General features: G+C 47.7%; 1 protein-coding gene and 1 long non-coding RNA gene across 4 annotated transcripts in view; one reads left to right on the top strand and one right to left on the bottom strand.

Annotated features, from left to right (window-relative positions):
- ERICH1 (glutamate rich 1) overlaps nt 1–15,821 on the bottom strand; it is a 107,595-nt gene that overhangs the window by 80,460 nt on the left and 11,314 nt on the right. For all 3 annotated transcript variants that reach the window (XM_050800201.1, XM_050800202.1, XM_050800203.1), the window contains exon 2: nt 11,000–11,146. In XM_050800201.1, the coding sequence (XP_050656158.1) occupies nt 11,000–11,146 (147 nt within the window). The remainder of the gene's footprint in view (nt 1–10,999; nt 11,147–15,821) is intronic.
- Nucleotides 10,137–10,574, top strand: LOC126960557 (uncharacterized). The gene is made up of 3 exons (XR_007728056.1): nt 10,137–10,212; nt 10,341–10,383; nt 10,427–10,574. It is a non-coding gene; the product is annotated as an uncharacterized LOC126960557 (long non-coding RNA).

Raw genomic sequence — 15,821 nt, 5'->3', positions numbered from 1 at the left:
CCACCAAAATGAGAGTAAGTGGGTTTGCAACACACGGAGGACAAAGGAAGGACAGATGAAAAAATACAGTGTTGGAAGGTGAAAAGTAGACGGGATACTGAATCCTACAATGGCAGCTGAAACACACCAGACACGAGACCTGTGCCAGTGGGGCTGCCAGGGAGCCTGGAAGTGGGCGGAAAAGGGGTGCAGGCAGGCTGTGGAAGCCTCCCCACCACCGGAGGGAGACCAGAACTCACTCTCTGCCAAGGCCAGGTCTGGCCCCCGGGAGCCTCAGACACCACAACTGAAGGCGAAGACCCCGTAAGAGAAACAGGGAGGTAGAGCCTGTCCCAGAGTGTGGGAGGCCCTTCTCCTCCTTCCCGCTCCCACTCTGAGATGCAATAACGGAAAAGGGTGCAGCAGGAACGGTGGAAGATGAAGTTTGAGAAAATCTCCCAGAAAGTGGCCTTAAACCACTAAACCATAAAAAATCAGGGAGAAGATGTAAGAAAAAAAGGGAATCTATTGGGAGACTCAATGTCTGAATGACAGGAATTCTGTAAACTGAAGATTGAAAGCAAAGAGGAGGAAATGATCAAGGAAACAAGAGAGCGGCACACGTTCCCAGACTACGGAGGCCACGACAGATAAAAACAGACCACGCTCAAGACCTCAGCATCAAACCCCACCACACGAAGGCCAGAAGCAAAACCTCAAACTGCTGCGAGGGAGGAAAACTGCTCGTAGCCAAAGGAATCGAGACTAGAATGGCAACTGCCTTCTCACAGCGACACGGGATGTTAAAAGTCTTAAAGTGTGAGAGACAATTATTTAGCCCAGAATTCTACACCCCAAAAAACAAATTTTAAGTACAAGAATTAAGGTACACTTGACCTTCAAGATCTCTAAAATATTTATCTCCCAAAAACCATTTTTCAGGAAGTTACTAGGGAATGTGTTTCAACAAAATGGAAGCAAACCCAAGAAATAAAAAGACTGAGGCCCAGGATAGCAAAGGAATCCCCTGGGAGAGGCGAGACGGGGAGTTACAGCAAGGACTTGGGGGCGGCCCATGCTTGGGGGTGGAACGGTCTGGAAGAGGCCACGAAAGATGAAGCTCATTGAGCCCTGAATGTGTCTGACCATAGAACAAAGACAGGGAGGTGCGCGAAGAAATTAGTACTATTAAGTATTCAGGAGAAAATGTAAAAATCCAAGGAAACTACTAACTCTATTAAAGCTCCGCTCACTCCACTAAAGGTTTCACAAAATGGAATAATCATGTGTTACGTGACCAGCAAGAAACTGTATTTACGGAGACATAAACATGTAAACAATATTGATGTATAAACATTTTGAAAAAATTATATTGGAAGGACAGGGGTTGTAAAAAATATGCATACATGGTGGGGGAAGGTGCTAAAAAAAAAAAGGAAATCCTTAGTTTCCAAAGTCAATACATAGATTTAATCCCCTCCTTCCCTGCCAAAAAAGAAGAAGAAGACAGGAAGCAACAGTGTAAGTGTGTGACTCCGAAACGGGGGGTGGTTTACCCCGGAGCAGCCGCCGCAGAGCTGGAGGGTCTGTGACTGGAGTGAGGGGCAGAACACTGCTGTTTTTAATAATTCCTGAAGAATTATTTGAATCTAAAATATATGCAACATATAACTGACAACTTAAAAATAAAGTTCAATATGGGCTCTTCAGTGAAAGAAATTTACCGAAATGCGCACACCCTGGTTATTTTGGTTGTTGACAAATTAGTCTTTCTTTGGGACAAATGGAATTATCAACACTCTTCTAGAACCAAAGAAACAGATCGTGTAAAGTGAACAAGTATCAATCCACTGGTTAAATCATTGCCATAATTACCATGCTTTGTCCTAACTGTACAAGAACATTTTCCTGTCTCATGTCCAAGGGTGGATGTGGGCACTGATCCTCATCCGGCTGCCTCCTGTCCCTCACAGGGCACCACTCGGCCCAGCCCTGATATCCAGCAGGCCTCCTCCTGGACATGCATCTCAATGAACCCTGCGCGATGGCCCGTGCAGAAGGGACCCACGGTTCTTACCTTTTTTATTGTGATTTCATCATTTTGCCCCGGCCAAGACTTCTTTTATTCTAGGTGCAAGTAAATTATAACATTTTTCCTTTAACAATTCCAAGGCATAGCACTTCGAAAAATATGCTGCTCTTTCATGATTTAAAAAAAAAAAAAAAATCAATAAACTGGGCATAGAAGGGAACTTCTTCAACATGATAAAGGCCACGTATGAAACCCACAGCTAACACCATACAGGATGGTGAAAATGGGGATGCTTCCTTCTCAAGATCAGGAATGAGACCAGGATTCCCACTCGCGGCACTTGTTGTCAACATCATAGTACAACTTCTAGCCAGGGCAATTAGTCAACAACAACAACAAAAGGAAGCAAAGGGCATCCAGACTAGACAGGGAAAAGTACAACTATCTTTACTCACAAAGGAAAAAGTAAAACTACCTGAAATCACAGATGACAGCATCTTGCACAGTGATGCACCACACAAGACGCTGGTCAAGGGCTGGCTGCATGTGGGATGGCAGAGCCTCAAGATAACGCGGACCCTGAAGATGGTAACTCTGCACTTTCCGTACCTCTTTAACGTTTGGATACATGAACACTCACCATCGTGTTACAGCATAGGCATGAACTGACCGGGCAAGCAGCCTGGGAGCAACAGGCTGTACCACACAGCCCCGGCCCGCAGCCGGCTCCACCGCCTCCTGTGTGCAAGCAGACTTTGCTCACACAACAATGGAATCCTCTAAGGATGTACTTGTTGGAATGCATTATCATTGTTAAGTGATGTGTGACTGTATATAGAAAACCCTAAGGGATCCACAACAAAATTGTAAGAGCTAATAAACTAGTTCGGCAAAACTGCAGGATACAAAGTCAATGCACAAAATCCCTTGCATTTTCACACACAAACACCGAACGTTCCCAAAAGAAAACAAAAAAGAAAGCAATTCCACTTAACAATAGCACTAAAAAGAATAAAATACTTTGGAATAAACTTTTTAAAAAAGGGTAAAACTTTTCTACGTCCTGAAAGTACTGGAAGGAAAAATAAAAAAAAAGATAAGGCCAGGCGCAGTGGCTCACACCTGTAATCCCAGCACTTTGGAAGGCCGAGGCAGGCAGATCACCTGAGGTTGGGAATTCGAGACCAGCCTGACCAACACAGAGAAACTCCATCTCTACTAAAAAAATACAAAAAAAAAATTTAGCTGGGCATGGTGGCACATGCCTGTAATCCCAGCTACTCAGGAGGCTGAGGCTGGAGAATCACTTGAACCCGGGAGGTGGAGGTTGTGGTGAGCCAAGATCATGCCATTGTACTGCAGCCTGGACAACGAGTGAAACTCTGTCTCAAAAAAAAAAAAAAAAAGATGAAACTGCAGTCTGAAAACTACAAAATACGGTTGAGAGAAATTAAAGAGGACTTAATTGAATAAAAAGACATCCTAAAGTTAGGGAACTGGACAACGTAATATTGTTAAGAAGACAATACTGCCCAGTGTTCTACAAACTCGTGCGATACCCATCAAAACTTCAAATGATTTTTTTTTGGCGGAAATTGACATGCTGATCCTAAAATTAATGCAAGAGACCCTGAGTCTTGAAAAAGAACAAAGTAGAGGGACCCACACTTCTCAATTCAAAACTTAGTACACAGCTACAGCAGTCAAAACAAGATGGTGGATGGTACAGACACGGGATGGACATAAATCAATGGAACAGAATTGAGAGCCCAGAAATAAACCCCACATCTGTGGCCAACTGATTTTTTTTTTTAAGACAGAGTCTTACTCTGTCACCCAGGCTGGAGTGCAGTGGTGTGATCTCGACTCACTGAAACCTCTGCCTCTGGGGTTCAAGTGATTCTCCTGCCTCAGCCTCCCGAGTAGCTGGGACTACAGGCTCCCGCCAGCACGCTTGACTAATTTTTGTATTTTTAGTAGAGACGCATTTTCACCACATTGGCCAAGGCTGGTCTCGAACTCCTGACCTCAAGTGATCCACCCACCTCAGCCTCCCAAAGTGCTGGGATTACAGGTGTGAGCCACCGCACCCAGCTGCCAACTGATTTTCAAAGAGTGCTAAGTCCACTTGATGGGGAAATGATGTCTTCCACAAATGGTGTTATGACAATTGGATACCCACATGCAAAGGAATGAAGGTGGAGCTCTACCTCACACCATACACAAACATCAGCTGAAAATGGATCAAAGACCTACACATAAGTGCTAAAACTATAAAACTCTTAGAAGAAAACCTAGGCATAAATCTTTGTGACCTTTGATTAGGCAATGATGTCTTAAATATGATATAAAAAACACAGGCAACAAAAGAAAAAATTGATAAATTGAACTTTATCAAAATTAAAAACTTTGGGGCTTTAAAAGACCCCATTAAGAAAATGAGAAGCTAACTCATGGTATGGAAGAAAATATCTGCAAATCAGGTATCTGATGAGGACTCAGTATGGAGAATGTACAACCAACTCCTACAACTCAGCAACAGAAAGACAATCCAATTAAAACTGGGCAAAGGATGTAAACAGATAGCTCTCTAAAGAAGATATACAAAAGGACAACACGCAGGAAAAGATGCTCAACATCCTCAGTCATCGGAAAAATGCAAAACCACAATGAGATACCACTTCACACCTACAAGGGTGGCTATTAAAAAAAAAAAAAGGAGTGTTAGTGAGCATGTAATGTAGAGAAATGAGAACCTTTGTACAACACTGGTGGGCATGTAACATGGTTCAGCTGCTGTGGAAAAGAGTCCAGCAGTTTCTGAAAAAAATAAACTTGGAGTTACCATTTGACCCTGCGTTTCCACTCCTAAGTATAAACTCAAGAGAATCGAAAACATACGTCCACGCCAGGCCACACAAAAACATGTGCATGGATTCTCACAGCAACATTACTGACAATAGCTAAAAAGGAGAAGCAATCGAACGTTCATCAGCTGATGAATGGAGAAACACAATGTGGCCCATCCACACAATGGAGTATTAGCCTTAAAAAAGCAAGTGAGTTCTGACCCACGCTACAACAGGAGTGACCCTTTAAGAAATTATGCTACATGAAAAACCCCAGACACACAGGGTCATACGTTGTATAATTCCATTTATATGACATGTTCAGAACAGACAAATCTATAAAGAAAACAGATTAGTGGTTTCCAGAGGCCAGAGGGAGTGGGGAATGGGGGCTGAGTGGTTAAGGGATGAGGAGTTTTTTTTTTTTTTGAGACAGGGTCTCACCATGTTGCCTAAGCTGGAGTGCAGTGGCACAATCTTGGCTCACTGAAGTCTTGACTTCTCAGGCTCCAGTGACCCTCCCACCTCAGCCTCCTGAGTAGCTGGGACTATAGATGCACATCACCACACCTGGCTAATTTTTGTACTTCTTGGTAGAGACAGGGAACTCGCCATGTTGCCCAGGTTGGTCTCCAACTCCTAGGCACCCACCTCGGCCTCCCAAAGTGCTGGGGTAACAAGGTGAGCCACTGTGCCCAGCCAAGGTGTTTCTTTCTGGTGTGGTAAGAATATTCTGGAATTAGAAGGTGGTAATGGAATGGCTGTACAACAGTGTCAATATACTAAAAAGCACTAAACTGTATACTTTGAATTGGTTAATTTGAAATGGTAAATTTTAGGTTACCTTTCTGGGGTGCAGCCTTATCTATCTCGTCCTTGTGACACGACCTCATCATCACAAATTCCCTTTGAAGCCAGGACCAAGTGGTTTTGGTTGCTTGTAATTTAAGGGTCTAAACTGTCCAGGGAACTCACCCAAGGACATTAGACTTGATAGACCAGAGTCTGAACCCTCCGAAATCACATGGGAGACCATGTCACCAAGGGAACTGAAGCAGGGGCAGCGTCTGCACGCTCACCCTGGCGGGGTCCTCCCTCGAGGGCCATAGTCTGTTTCTCTGGGGTGTGCCCACCCGTCCTGACTCTGCGCTGGCACCTCCACCTGGACATGGCTCCAATGGTTCAGCAAAAGGCTTGTGCACTCGACCTCATTTGCTCCCTGGAAAAACAATTTTTTACCCTGTGAGACTAGGTCAACTCACATCAGTATTTTGACTTTTAATTCAACATCTGCATATTAAATAGTATCTTACAAATGCCACCGAAACGAAGTGGTTGAATGCTGAAGCTCTGTGAAAAGATGTCACCCAAAGGATCACCAACAACTTCAAAGGCCAAGTGCTTTGTCAGAATCACAATGGACCAGCCAGTTAAAAATCAGAACTCTTTCAACACCAACTTGAAATGATCATCCTGACATTGTAAGCTTCCCATATGCCACTGCTGCATGAGTGCATAACTTAGTAAAATAAAACAGGAATAGTGATGCGAAGAATTGTCTCCTGACAATTTCAGAGAGAAAAGGAGGTCTTGAAGTGTTTATTTTTAAATAGTGATTTTAAAAGTGAAAAGCCAATCACTTTAGGCAAGAAAACACATAAATCTTCTAGAAGTAAACTGGCCTGGAATTTACATATATTATTTTTTCACTTAGAAATGATCCATCATCCATCCATGCATACAGCTTCAACTGCCCCACCTAATTTCATCTTCCTACCACCAGATATGTTATTGGTGAACGATCACCTTTAAAACTTTCGTTAGGTTAGAGCAAAGAAAAAGCAAATCGACCCTAAAAATACAATTTTAGAAAAGATTAAAAATGTGGGTTCAGTAAAATTCAGAGAAAAACAGGAAATGTTAGGGACGGCCTGCTCCTTGTAAGGCATGACAGTGCACATGCTCCCCATTACCATCACCGTGAGAGTCGTACGTTGTTATAATCAATAAACTGATGCTGACACACTGTTGCCACCCCAGTCTGCAGTTTACATTGCGGTTCACTCTCGTATATCCTGAGTTGGAGCAAATGCAGAATGAGATGCGCCCACCATGACGGCATCGTACAGGGCGGTTTCGCCATCCTGCAAATCCTCTGCGCTCCACCTGTTCCTCCCAGTCCCCGGCAGCCACTGATCTTCTCAGGGTCTCCTCGGCTCTGCTTTTCCACAGTGTTACAGAGTTGGAATCACAGCGTGTGGCCTTTGCAGATTGGCTTCTGTCACTCAGCAATAAGCGTTTAAGGTCCCGTCATGTTTTTCATGGCTTGATAGTTCATTTGTTTTTAGCCCTGAATAATTTTCCGTTGTCTGGATGCACCACAATTTGCTTATTCATTCACTTACTGAAGGGCATCTTTGTTGCTTCCAAGTTTTAGCAGTTATGAATAAAGCTGCTATCGACATCCATGTGCAGGTTTATTGACGTTTTCCATCTATCTGGATAAATGAAAAGGAGCATAACTGCTGGATCATACAGGTATGTTTAGTTGTGTAAGAAACTACCAAACTGTCTTCCAAAGCGGCTGCCCTGTTTTGCATTCCCACCTGCAGTGATGAGTTCCTGTGCCTCCAGCATTTGGTGTTGTCAGTTCTGGATTCTGTCCACTCTAGTGGGTGTGTGATGGTGTCTCATCATCTTAATATGCATTTCCCTGATGACATATGTGTAACATCTTTACATAGGGTTATTTGCACCATATTTTCCTTGGTGAGGTCCACATCTTTGGCCCATTTTCTTAAGTTTTAAGAATTCTTGAAACATTTTGAATAACAGTCCTTTGTCAGATATGTCTTTTGAAAATATTTTCTCTAAGTCTGTGGCCTGTCTCTTCACTCTCTTGACAGTGTCATTTGCAGAGCAGAAAATTTTAATTTTAATGATGTCCAAGTTATCAACTGGACATCTACTAATCAATTCTTTCTTTGACTGATCAAGCCTTTGGTGTTGTTGTAGCTAAAAAGTCACTGCTGACCCCAAGGGCACCTAGATTGCCTCCCATATTATCTTCTAAGAGTTTATAGTTTTGCATTTTATACTTCGGTCTAAGATCCTTTTTTTTTTTTTTTTTTTTAAAGAGATGAAGGCTTGCTCTGTAGCCCAGGCTAGAGTACAGTGGCACCATCTCACCTACTGCAACCTCTGCCTCCTGGGTTCAAGCGATTCTTCTGCCTCAGCCTCCCGAATAGCTGGGACTACAGGTGCCTGCCACCCCACCCAGCTAATTTTTGTATTTTTAGTAAAGATGGGGTTTCAACATGTTAGCGAGGATGGTCTTGATCTCCTCACCTCGTGATCTGCCTGCCTTGGCCTCCCAAAGCGCTGGAATTATAGATGTGAGCCACCACACCCGGCCCAGATCCATTTTTAACAAGATTTTTTTGTAAAAGATTTAAAGTCTGCGTCTATATTTTTATGCATATGGATGTCTAGTTGTGCCAGCACTATTTGTTGAAAAGACCATTCACTGAATAGCCTTTGCTTCTTTATCAAATGACTTAAGTCAGTAGTATTTATGTGGGTCTATTTCTGTACTCTCTATTCTGTCCCATTAATCTATGTGTCCACTCTTTTGCCAACAATACACTGTCTTGATTACTGTAGATTTATCGTAAGTCAGTCTTGAAGTCAGGTAATGCCAGTCCTTTGATTTTATTTTTCTCCTTTAATATTCTGCTGGCTATTTTTAGTCTTTTGCTTCTCCATCTAAACTTTAGAATCAGTTTATCAATATCCACAAAATAACTTGCTGGGATATTAATCAGGATTGTATTGAATGTGTATATCAAGTTAGGAAGAATGAATATCTCTATAATATTGAGTCTTCCTATCCAGGAACATGGAATATTGCCTCAATTTTTAGTCTTCTTTGATTTCTTTCATCAGAATTCTATAGTTTCTTCATATATATGTTGTACGCATTTGTGAGATTTACACCAAAATATGTTATTATGGGGGAGTGATGGTAATATAAATGATACTGTGTTTTGTTTTGTTTTTTTGACAGTCTTGCTCTGTCGCCCAGGCTGGAGTGCAGTAGCGCAATCTCGGCAGACTGCAAACTCTGCCTCCCGGATTCAAGTGATTCTCCTGCCTCAGGCTCCCGAGCAGCTGGGATTATAGGTGTTCTCTCACAGCCCGGAAGACTGGAAGGCCAAGGTCATGGTCTCAGCAGGGCTGGTTTTGGACCTTGGCTTGCAAATGCTGTTTTCTCTGTTGTCACAGGGTCAAGCCTCTGTACGTATGCGTGTCCTGATCTCATCTTCTAATATGGACACCAGTAATATTGGATTAGGGCGCACCCTGACGACTTCACTGACCCTTAATCAACTTCAGGACCCCATCTCCAAATACAGTCACATTCTGAAGTATGGGGGGTTAGGGCTTCAACTTACAAATTTGCTGGTGGCGGTTGTGGGGAGGGGCAATTCAGCCTTTAACAGGTATATTCTTTAAAAGGTAAAAATATGCCCAGCAGCAGTCACTTACTCCTTAATTGGAATGTTATCCTACTACACTGGGAGCTTGTACCATTTGAAAACATTACGCCATATGGGAAAAATGCAGAAAGGAACATGGAATACATGGATTTGTCTCATAGGAAAAGCATGCTTAGTGTAACCCCGTATCTAGGAGACATGAAGGAAACTTTTTCCTTCTTACTTGTCTTCAACCCTGGACCAGAATGGTGTCCGTGGCACTCGTCACATCGCAGGTTAGACAGGATTTCTGAGGGGGCCTGGAAATAGAATCACCACACAGAATATTACGTCTGTGGGAAAATGTGTTCACAGTCAACGGAGATCTGACCTGTGGGGCTGGAAGGTGATCTGTGGGATGACAAGGACTGCCTGTTGAGATCCCATTGAGCGGCTCCATTATAAGGTCTGTGAAAACCAGAGACCGTGCAGCTCTCAGGAACACAAATGCGTGGCGAACAAACGCCCAGTGAGAGACCACCGCTAAAGAAACACGAACGAGATCCCGAGAAATGGCACCCAGGAACCCACGTCTGGCTTTATGGACTTATGTGTTTACGGGGGAACAGAATGGACCCGCCCATATGTGCTGCACGCAGGTAGTCTCCTCCTGTATCTCTCAGTGGGATGTGCTGCACACAAGCGGTCTATTCCCGTGTCTCTCGGTGGGATGTGCTGCACCCAGGTAGTCTATTCCCGTGTCTCTTAGTGGGATGTGTTGCACCCAGGTGGTCTCTTCCCGCATATCTCAGTGGGATGTGCCACACACAAGCAGTCTACTCCCACGTCTCTCAGTGGGATGTGCTCCACCCAGGTGGTCTCTTCCGGGTCTCTCAGTATGATGTGCCGCACACAGACGGTCTATTCCTCTGTCTCTCAGTGGGATGTGCCGCACACAGGCGGTCTATTCCTCTGTCTCTCAGTGGGATGTGCTGCACCCAGGTGGTCTCTTCCTGCATCTTTCAGTAGGGCATGCCGCACACAGGTGGTCTATTCCTCTGTCTCTCAGTGGGATGTGCCGCACACAGGTGGTCTCTTCCCGTGTCTCTCAGCAGGGGTCTCTCACAGTCTCACAAGTGAGTGGAGCTGCACTGCAGGGATCGGAGCTGATGGGACCCTCATGGCGGATGATCCTGCAGCCACCAAGAGCTTACGTGGGACTGTCATGGGACAGACGTCTGCCAAAGACCACGGGACAAGAACATCAGAAGCCTGTCCCTGAGTGGGTATAAGCTAATGGGGTCAAGGAGGCCACCACAGTGACTGGGGACACGGTGTTGTGGTGGGGAAGGCGCCTGTTTTCCTCAGAGGACAGGAAGGCTGGGCCAAACCCGAGTTATAGTCCAATTGGCATCTTCAGAGCACACGAGTAAATGACCCCAAAAAGGCAGCACCCTGACCTGGCCTTGGCTGGGGAGTCCACAGGGGCCATGGCAGAGCTTGTGTGGACAGTGATGCCTGCCCTGCCCACCTGCTGCGAGCCCTGTGCAGACCTGCAGACAGAAGCCCGAGGCCCAGAAGACACATTCTCCAGGGCAAGTAATGATGACAGAGGTTAACTTCAGTCCCTGAGACCCACCCACATCTGCAGACAACCTCACCTGTCAAAGGCTGAGCATGTTTCCGACTCACTTTCTCAGAGGTCACTTTCTTTGGTGGACTTTGGACAGCCAGCGTCTGGGGTTCCCTCTTTCCTTGGCCACTTGGAACACGAGGAAAAAGTCTCTGCAGCACCTTCTCAACAAACACTGTATGGACAACCGACGAAAAGAAAAGGAAGAAAAGGAACCAGTTATGCAGTTTATCTGAATCACACATGCCTCTTACTTCACACAAACACATCCTGAAAGCACCAATGGAGACCCAAGTCCCCGGTCCTCCCACTCTGGGCACTGCACACCAGGATCCCCCAGACTCTGCCCCTTAGAGAAACCCCTGAGGCCGGCCCTAGAGGACCCCCCACCATCCTGCCATCAACTGACCCTCTCCCCAGGGCATCACCCTGTGTCCAGTAGGCTGTGCACTGCCGGCAGGTGCTACCTCTGGCTCTAGGTCGCTTGGTTCCTCCCTGTGAGGTTGAGGCACACACAGGCCGTGACCCGTCAGTGGGGCTGTGGTCCTGGGTGGATGGTGTCAGTGGCCCACAGCACCTGGAGCCAGGTGTGTGAATGGAGCAGGTCTGGGGGGCCCTCAGGCAGGGCAGGCACCACCCCGCGCCCTCTGGGAACCCGTGGTCTGCACTCTCTCCCTTAAACTGAACGTGTCAACAACTGCGACTGGGGAGAATTCCGTGCACCTGACGTGGTTTAGCCACTAAACAGATTCTTTACTTTGTTTTTGTTTACACTGTTTAAACTGTGGGGACAAACTGTCATAATGAACAAATATTTCTGCCCTGAGTTAAGTGTGGTTAATGAACAGCCATTGATCTCAAAATAGCATAGTGGATAAGGTGTGGGGAAAAGTTAATGAAATGAATTCTTTTAATCTCATAAAATTTAGAAAAAAGCTGCTCTGGAATAACCAAAAGTCGCACAGCAGAAATCAGCACTCCTGACACAAGTAATTGGTGCCTTTAGGAACAGGGAGGCGGGGACTTGGCCTGACTGGAGGCGTGCAGGGATCTGTCATGGGCTCCCTGAGAGGAGACGCTGGGGGTGGCTTCTGGGCGAGGGAGGGAGGCTCCATGGCCCTACATGGGGACACTGCAGCCGAAGGCACAAACCCTTCCTAATTCTGGCCTCTCAGACAAACACGTGGTAGAAATCACCCTCCTACAGGCCCCGCTGTTAAGAACACTGTGTGGGTTTCCACGCAACGCTCCCCGTGTCCTCCGTGGACGGACCATGAAAACCCTGAGCACAGAGCTCAGTGGAAGCGGGGTGCAGTGTGATCACGAACACGGGGGCTCTCACCTGAGACTCTGCACCTCCACGGCTCCCAACAAGTGAGCGCAAAGGCTCCTTTTGCTGGGAGGAAATGACCTCCGGTTAAGTGGAAAACCTGAACTGAAACGATGTGATCCCTAAGACCCTGGGGTCTTCACGAGGTCCTGGCAATGAGAGGGTCCCCATACACTAATTTTTGAATATGATGCACAAGTGCTCTAGCACAGGACCCCTCAAAAGCTGCGGCTGGCCGTGGTGAGCGGGTCTCACCCCTACAGAAAGGGTTTGCCTCAAGCACACCTGCCCGGAGACACCTTGGCTCTCAGGGAGCAACAGGCGGTCTGTGAAATGCTTCTAAAAATGTACTGCAGTGCTTCCAGGTATGTTCAAAAGAAGGTTCCAAGACTTCAGATACAAATCCAATTGTCATATTTCCTTTAAATGTCAAAGAAGAAAATGTCCTGTGCGGATGACCGACCTGGTGATGAGCAGAGGAGATGGCGGGCAGATAAGATGAGCTTTATCCAACATCTTCACAAACCAGAACAAATTCGAAGACAAAACCGTAACCAGCCACCCAATTCTGCAAACAAGGACAGGGCGCTCAGAGCTAAAGCCTTGCTGGGCCGGAGGCAGCCAACGCGGACATGTGGCTGAAGTCGTCTCCCTAGGCCCAGCTGCCTGCCAGTGTCTGGAGCTAGGAAAATGCTACGGAGAAATCCCAGGCGATGGTCAGAGCCAGGCAATGCGGCAGAACGCCTGAAGCTGGGCAGGCACAAGACCGTCCCAGGGAGTGGGGCAGGCCCTGACTAAACAGCCACCGCCAGGAGACGCTGGGCCCAACCAAGCATCAGATGACAGTGTTTGCGGAAACACGGCAGCTGATCCCAAAGAAAATGGCAGAACACACCAGGGCAGGGATCGGAGCGCACTGAGACACCGCACAACACACCAGGGCATGGGTCGGAGCGCAATGAGACACCGCACAACACACCAGGGCACGGGTCGGAGCGCACTGAGACACCGCAGATCACACCAGGGTGCGGATCGGAGCACACTGAGACACCACACAACACACCAGGGCAGGGATCCGAGCGCACTGAGACACCGCAGAACACAATAGCGCACGGGTCGGAGCGCACTGAGACACCGCACAACACACCAGGGCAGGGATCGGAGCGCACTGAGACACCGCAGATCACACCAGGGCACGGGTCGGAGCGCACTGAGACACCGCACAACACACCAGGGAATGGGTCGGAGCGCACTGTGACACTGCACAACACACCAGGGCAGGGATCGGAGCGCACTGAGACACCGCACAACACACCAGGGAATGGGTCGGAGCGCACTGAGACACCGATCACACCAGGGCACGGGTCGGAGCGCACTGAGTCGGGCCCCAGGTAACAGTCTTTCAAGGCTTCCTGAGGCAGATTTCTGAGCTAAAAGCAACATAAGAATGTGCCTAAAGAAAAAAGATAGGTAGGGAGCATTTTCACTGAATTCCATCCAGTGCCTGCAATAAATTACATTTATAGCCTAAGTAACAGTGGTTCTCTAATAATACTGTTAAATTTCATGTTTCAAATGAAAACATCTGATATAGGTGTACAGTACATTCAGAATTTTTATAAAAATTCCAAAACGGAAGTAGAAGGCGGGAACAATCTAAAGTCAGCTGGCTTTAAATTCAGAGTGACAGCTGGCAGGGGTTTCTCCGGGATAACTGACAGGGCAGAGGCCACCCTGGGAGTCACAGGCTCCGCCTTCTGTAACACGGTCATTTCTCTCGGAAGAGACTTACATGATCCCAGCCTCATGACCTGAATGCCAGGAATCAATCTGCTGGCACAGCGTGCAGGGCCCACAGAACCCCAAGGCCTCTGGGTCTTCAGCCTCTAGGATTTCTCCAATTCCCCTGCAAGCCTGCTGAGGCCCCGCACAAGCAGATTCAGGAAGGGTGGTTCCCAGAACCATGCAGACCAGGGAGTCCAGGCCACATGCTGAGGCCGCAACACCCTCCTAAGGAGCTTCCCCATAGACCACCTAGGCAGGTCCTGGACTCACTTCTCACTGGGAGCCCAGGGCCTGGGGCCACTGCCAGGGCTGACAGCCTGACCCTCGAGGCTTTGCCACATGAAAGCCCCAGGCCTGGCGAGGCTCAGGGAGGCCGTTTCAATGTGAAAACTTGGGTTTCTGCCCCAACCCAGCCCTGGCTGTGTGAGCCCTCATCCAACAGCGGGCTCCCGCATCGACCAGACTCTGATCCTGCCCCATCCACCCTCGAGGCCTCACTTTCCTCCCATTTTCCTTGTCCTCCACCGTTGTGACATCTCTTGCAGCAGTTATTTTTTGGAATTGCTGTAACTTGGGTCCAGCGTTCTCAGGGTGACACTGAGGTCATTCACTTCTGCAGAACTGCAGATGGGCCCTGGCGCCCACATCCGGCTGGGACGCTTCTCTCCGCTGACGCCCTCGGTCGCCCGCAGGTGCTGTGAGGTCTGCTGGATTTCTCCTGGCCAAGCGACCCTCTTTCCTTTATAACCAACAGACACCGTGGAGGAGACACCTTGGAACTAGATCCTTTTCCTCCTCAATCTCACCCACTAATTCTGGCATCTGCTGGTGGGTCCTGCCGGCAAAAGACGTGGCTCTGGGCTCCTCAGTGGCTTCCTTTCCTCACTCCTTCCGTGTTTATCACATGGAATTCTGTACTGAAGAACTGCCCGCACTTGCACATGTATTGAATTATTACCTTTGTGTTATGTAATACCTTAAAGACTCGCAGATATTTCATTTGTTCCAAAGACCATCACCCTGTACTGCCCACATATACTTTGTTGCTCAAACAGTCCCGGCACTGGCCACAAGGTCTGCCGCAGCGTGGACCCGGCGCCCTCCAGCGTGGACCCGGCGCCCTCCAGCGTGGACCCGGCGCCCTCCAGCGTGGCCCCGGCGCCCTCCAGCGTGGACCCGGCGCCCTCCAGCGTGGACCCGGCGCCCTCCAGCCCACCTGGCCCTCCCATGAGCACACAGGGCCCTTCACGGTACCGCAGGCTCATCTTGTGTTTCCTCTGCCTAGGCCTGGAACCAGCCTCTCCTCCAAGGAGCCCAATATTTAGAAAGCAGGACGGGGCCCTAGGCGTGCACCTTGCTCCTCTTGTCTTCTGAACACAAAATCTCATCATGCCAGTCCTTGAAAATCACCGACTACTCTGTACAAATGAGGCCTTGGAGGAAGAAGAATGTCCTGGACACCCTCAAAGACAAATGAGATGTCCGAGAGGTAAATGCTGGTCACACAGACACGACCAACGGCAGGACGCCGAGGTGCCCACGAGGAAGGACAAGGACACACACCCGCACCGTGCCAGCGTCACCCACGGACATGACCGAAGGCGGAATGCCGAGGTGCCCACGAGGAAGGATGAGGATGCATGCTCGCACCGTGCCAGTGTCAGCCACAGACACACAGGATGACAAAGCTGATATCTGGGATAATAAATCAGGATGCCAGAAAGAGCAGGCAACT

The sequence above is a fragment of the Macaca thibetana genome, chromosome 8 (genome assembly GCF_024542745.1).
Source record: "Macaca thibetana thibetana isolate TM-01 chromosome 8, ASM2454274v1, whole genome shotgun sequence".
In the NCBI taxonomy this organism is placed as follows: domain Eukaryota; kingdom Metazoa; phylum Chordata; class Mammalia; order Primates; family Cercopithecidae; genus Macaca; species Macaca thibetana.
This window is presented reverse-complemented; position numbering and strand designations above follow the sequence as displayed.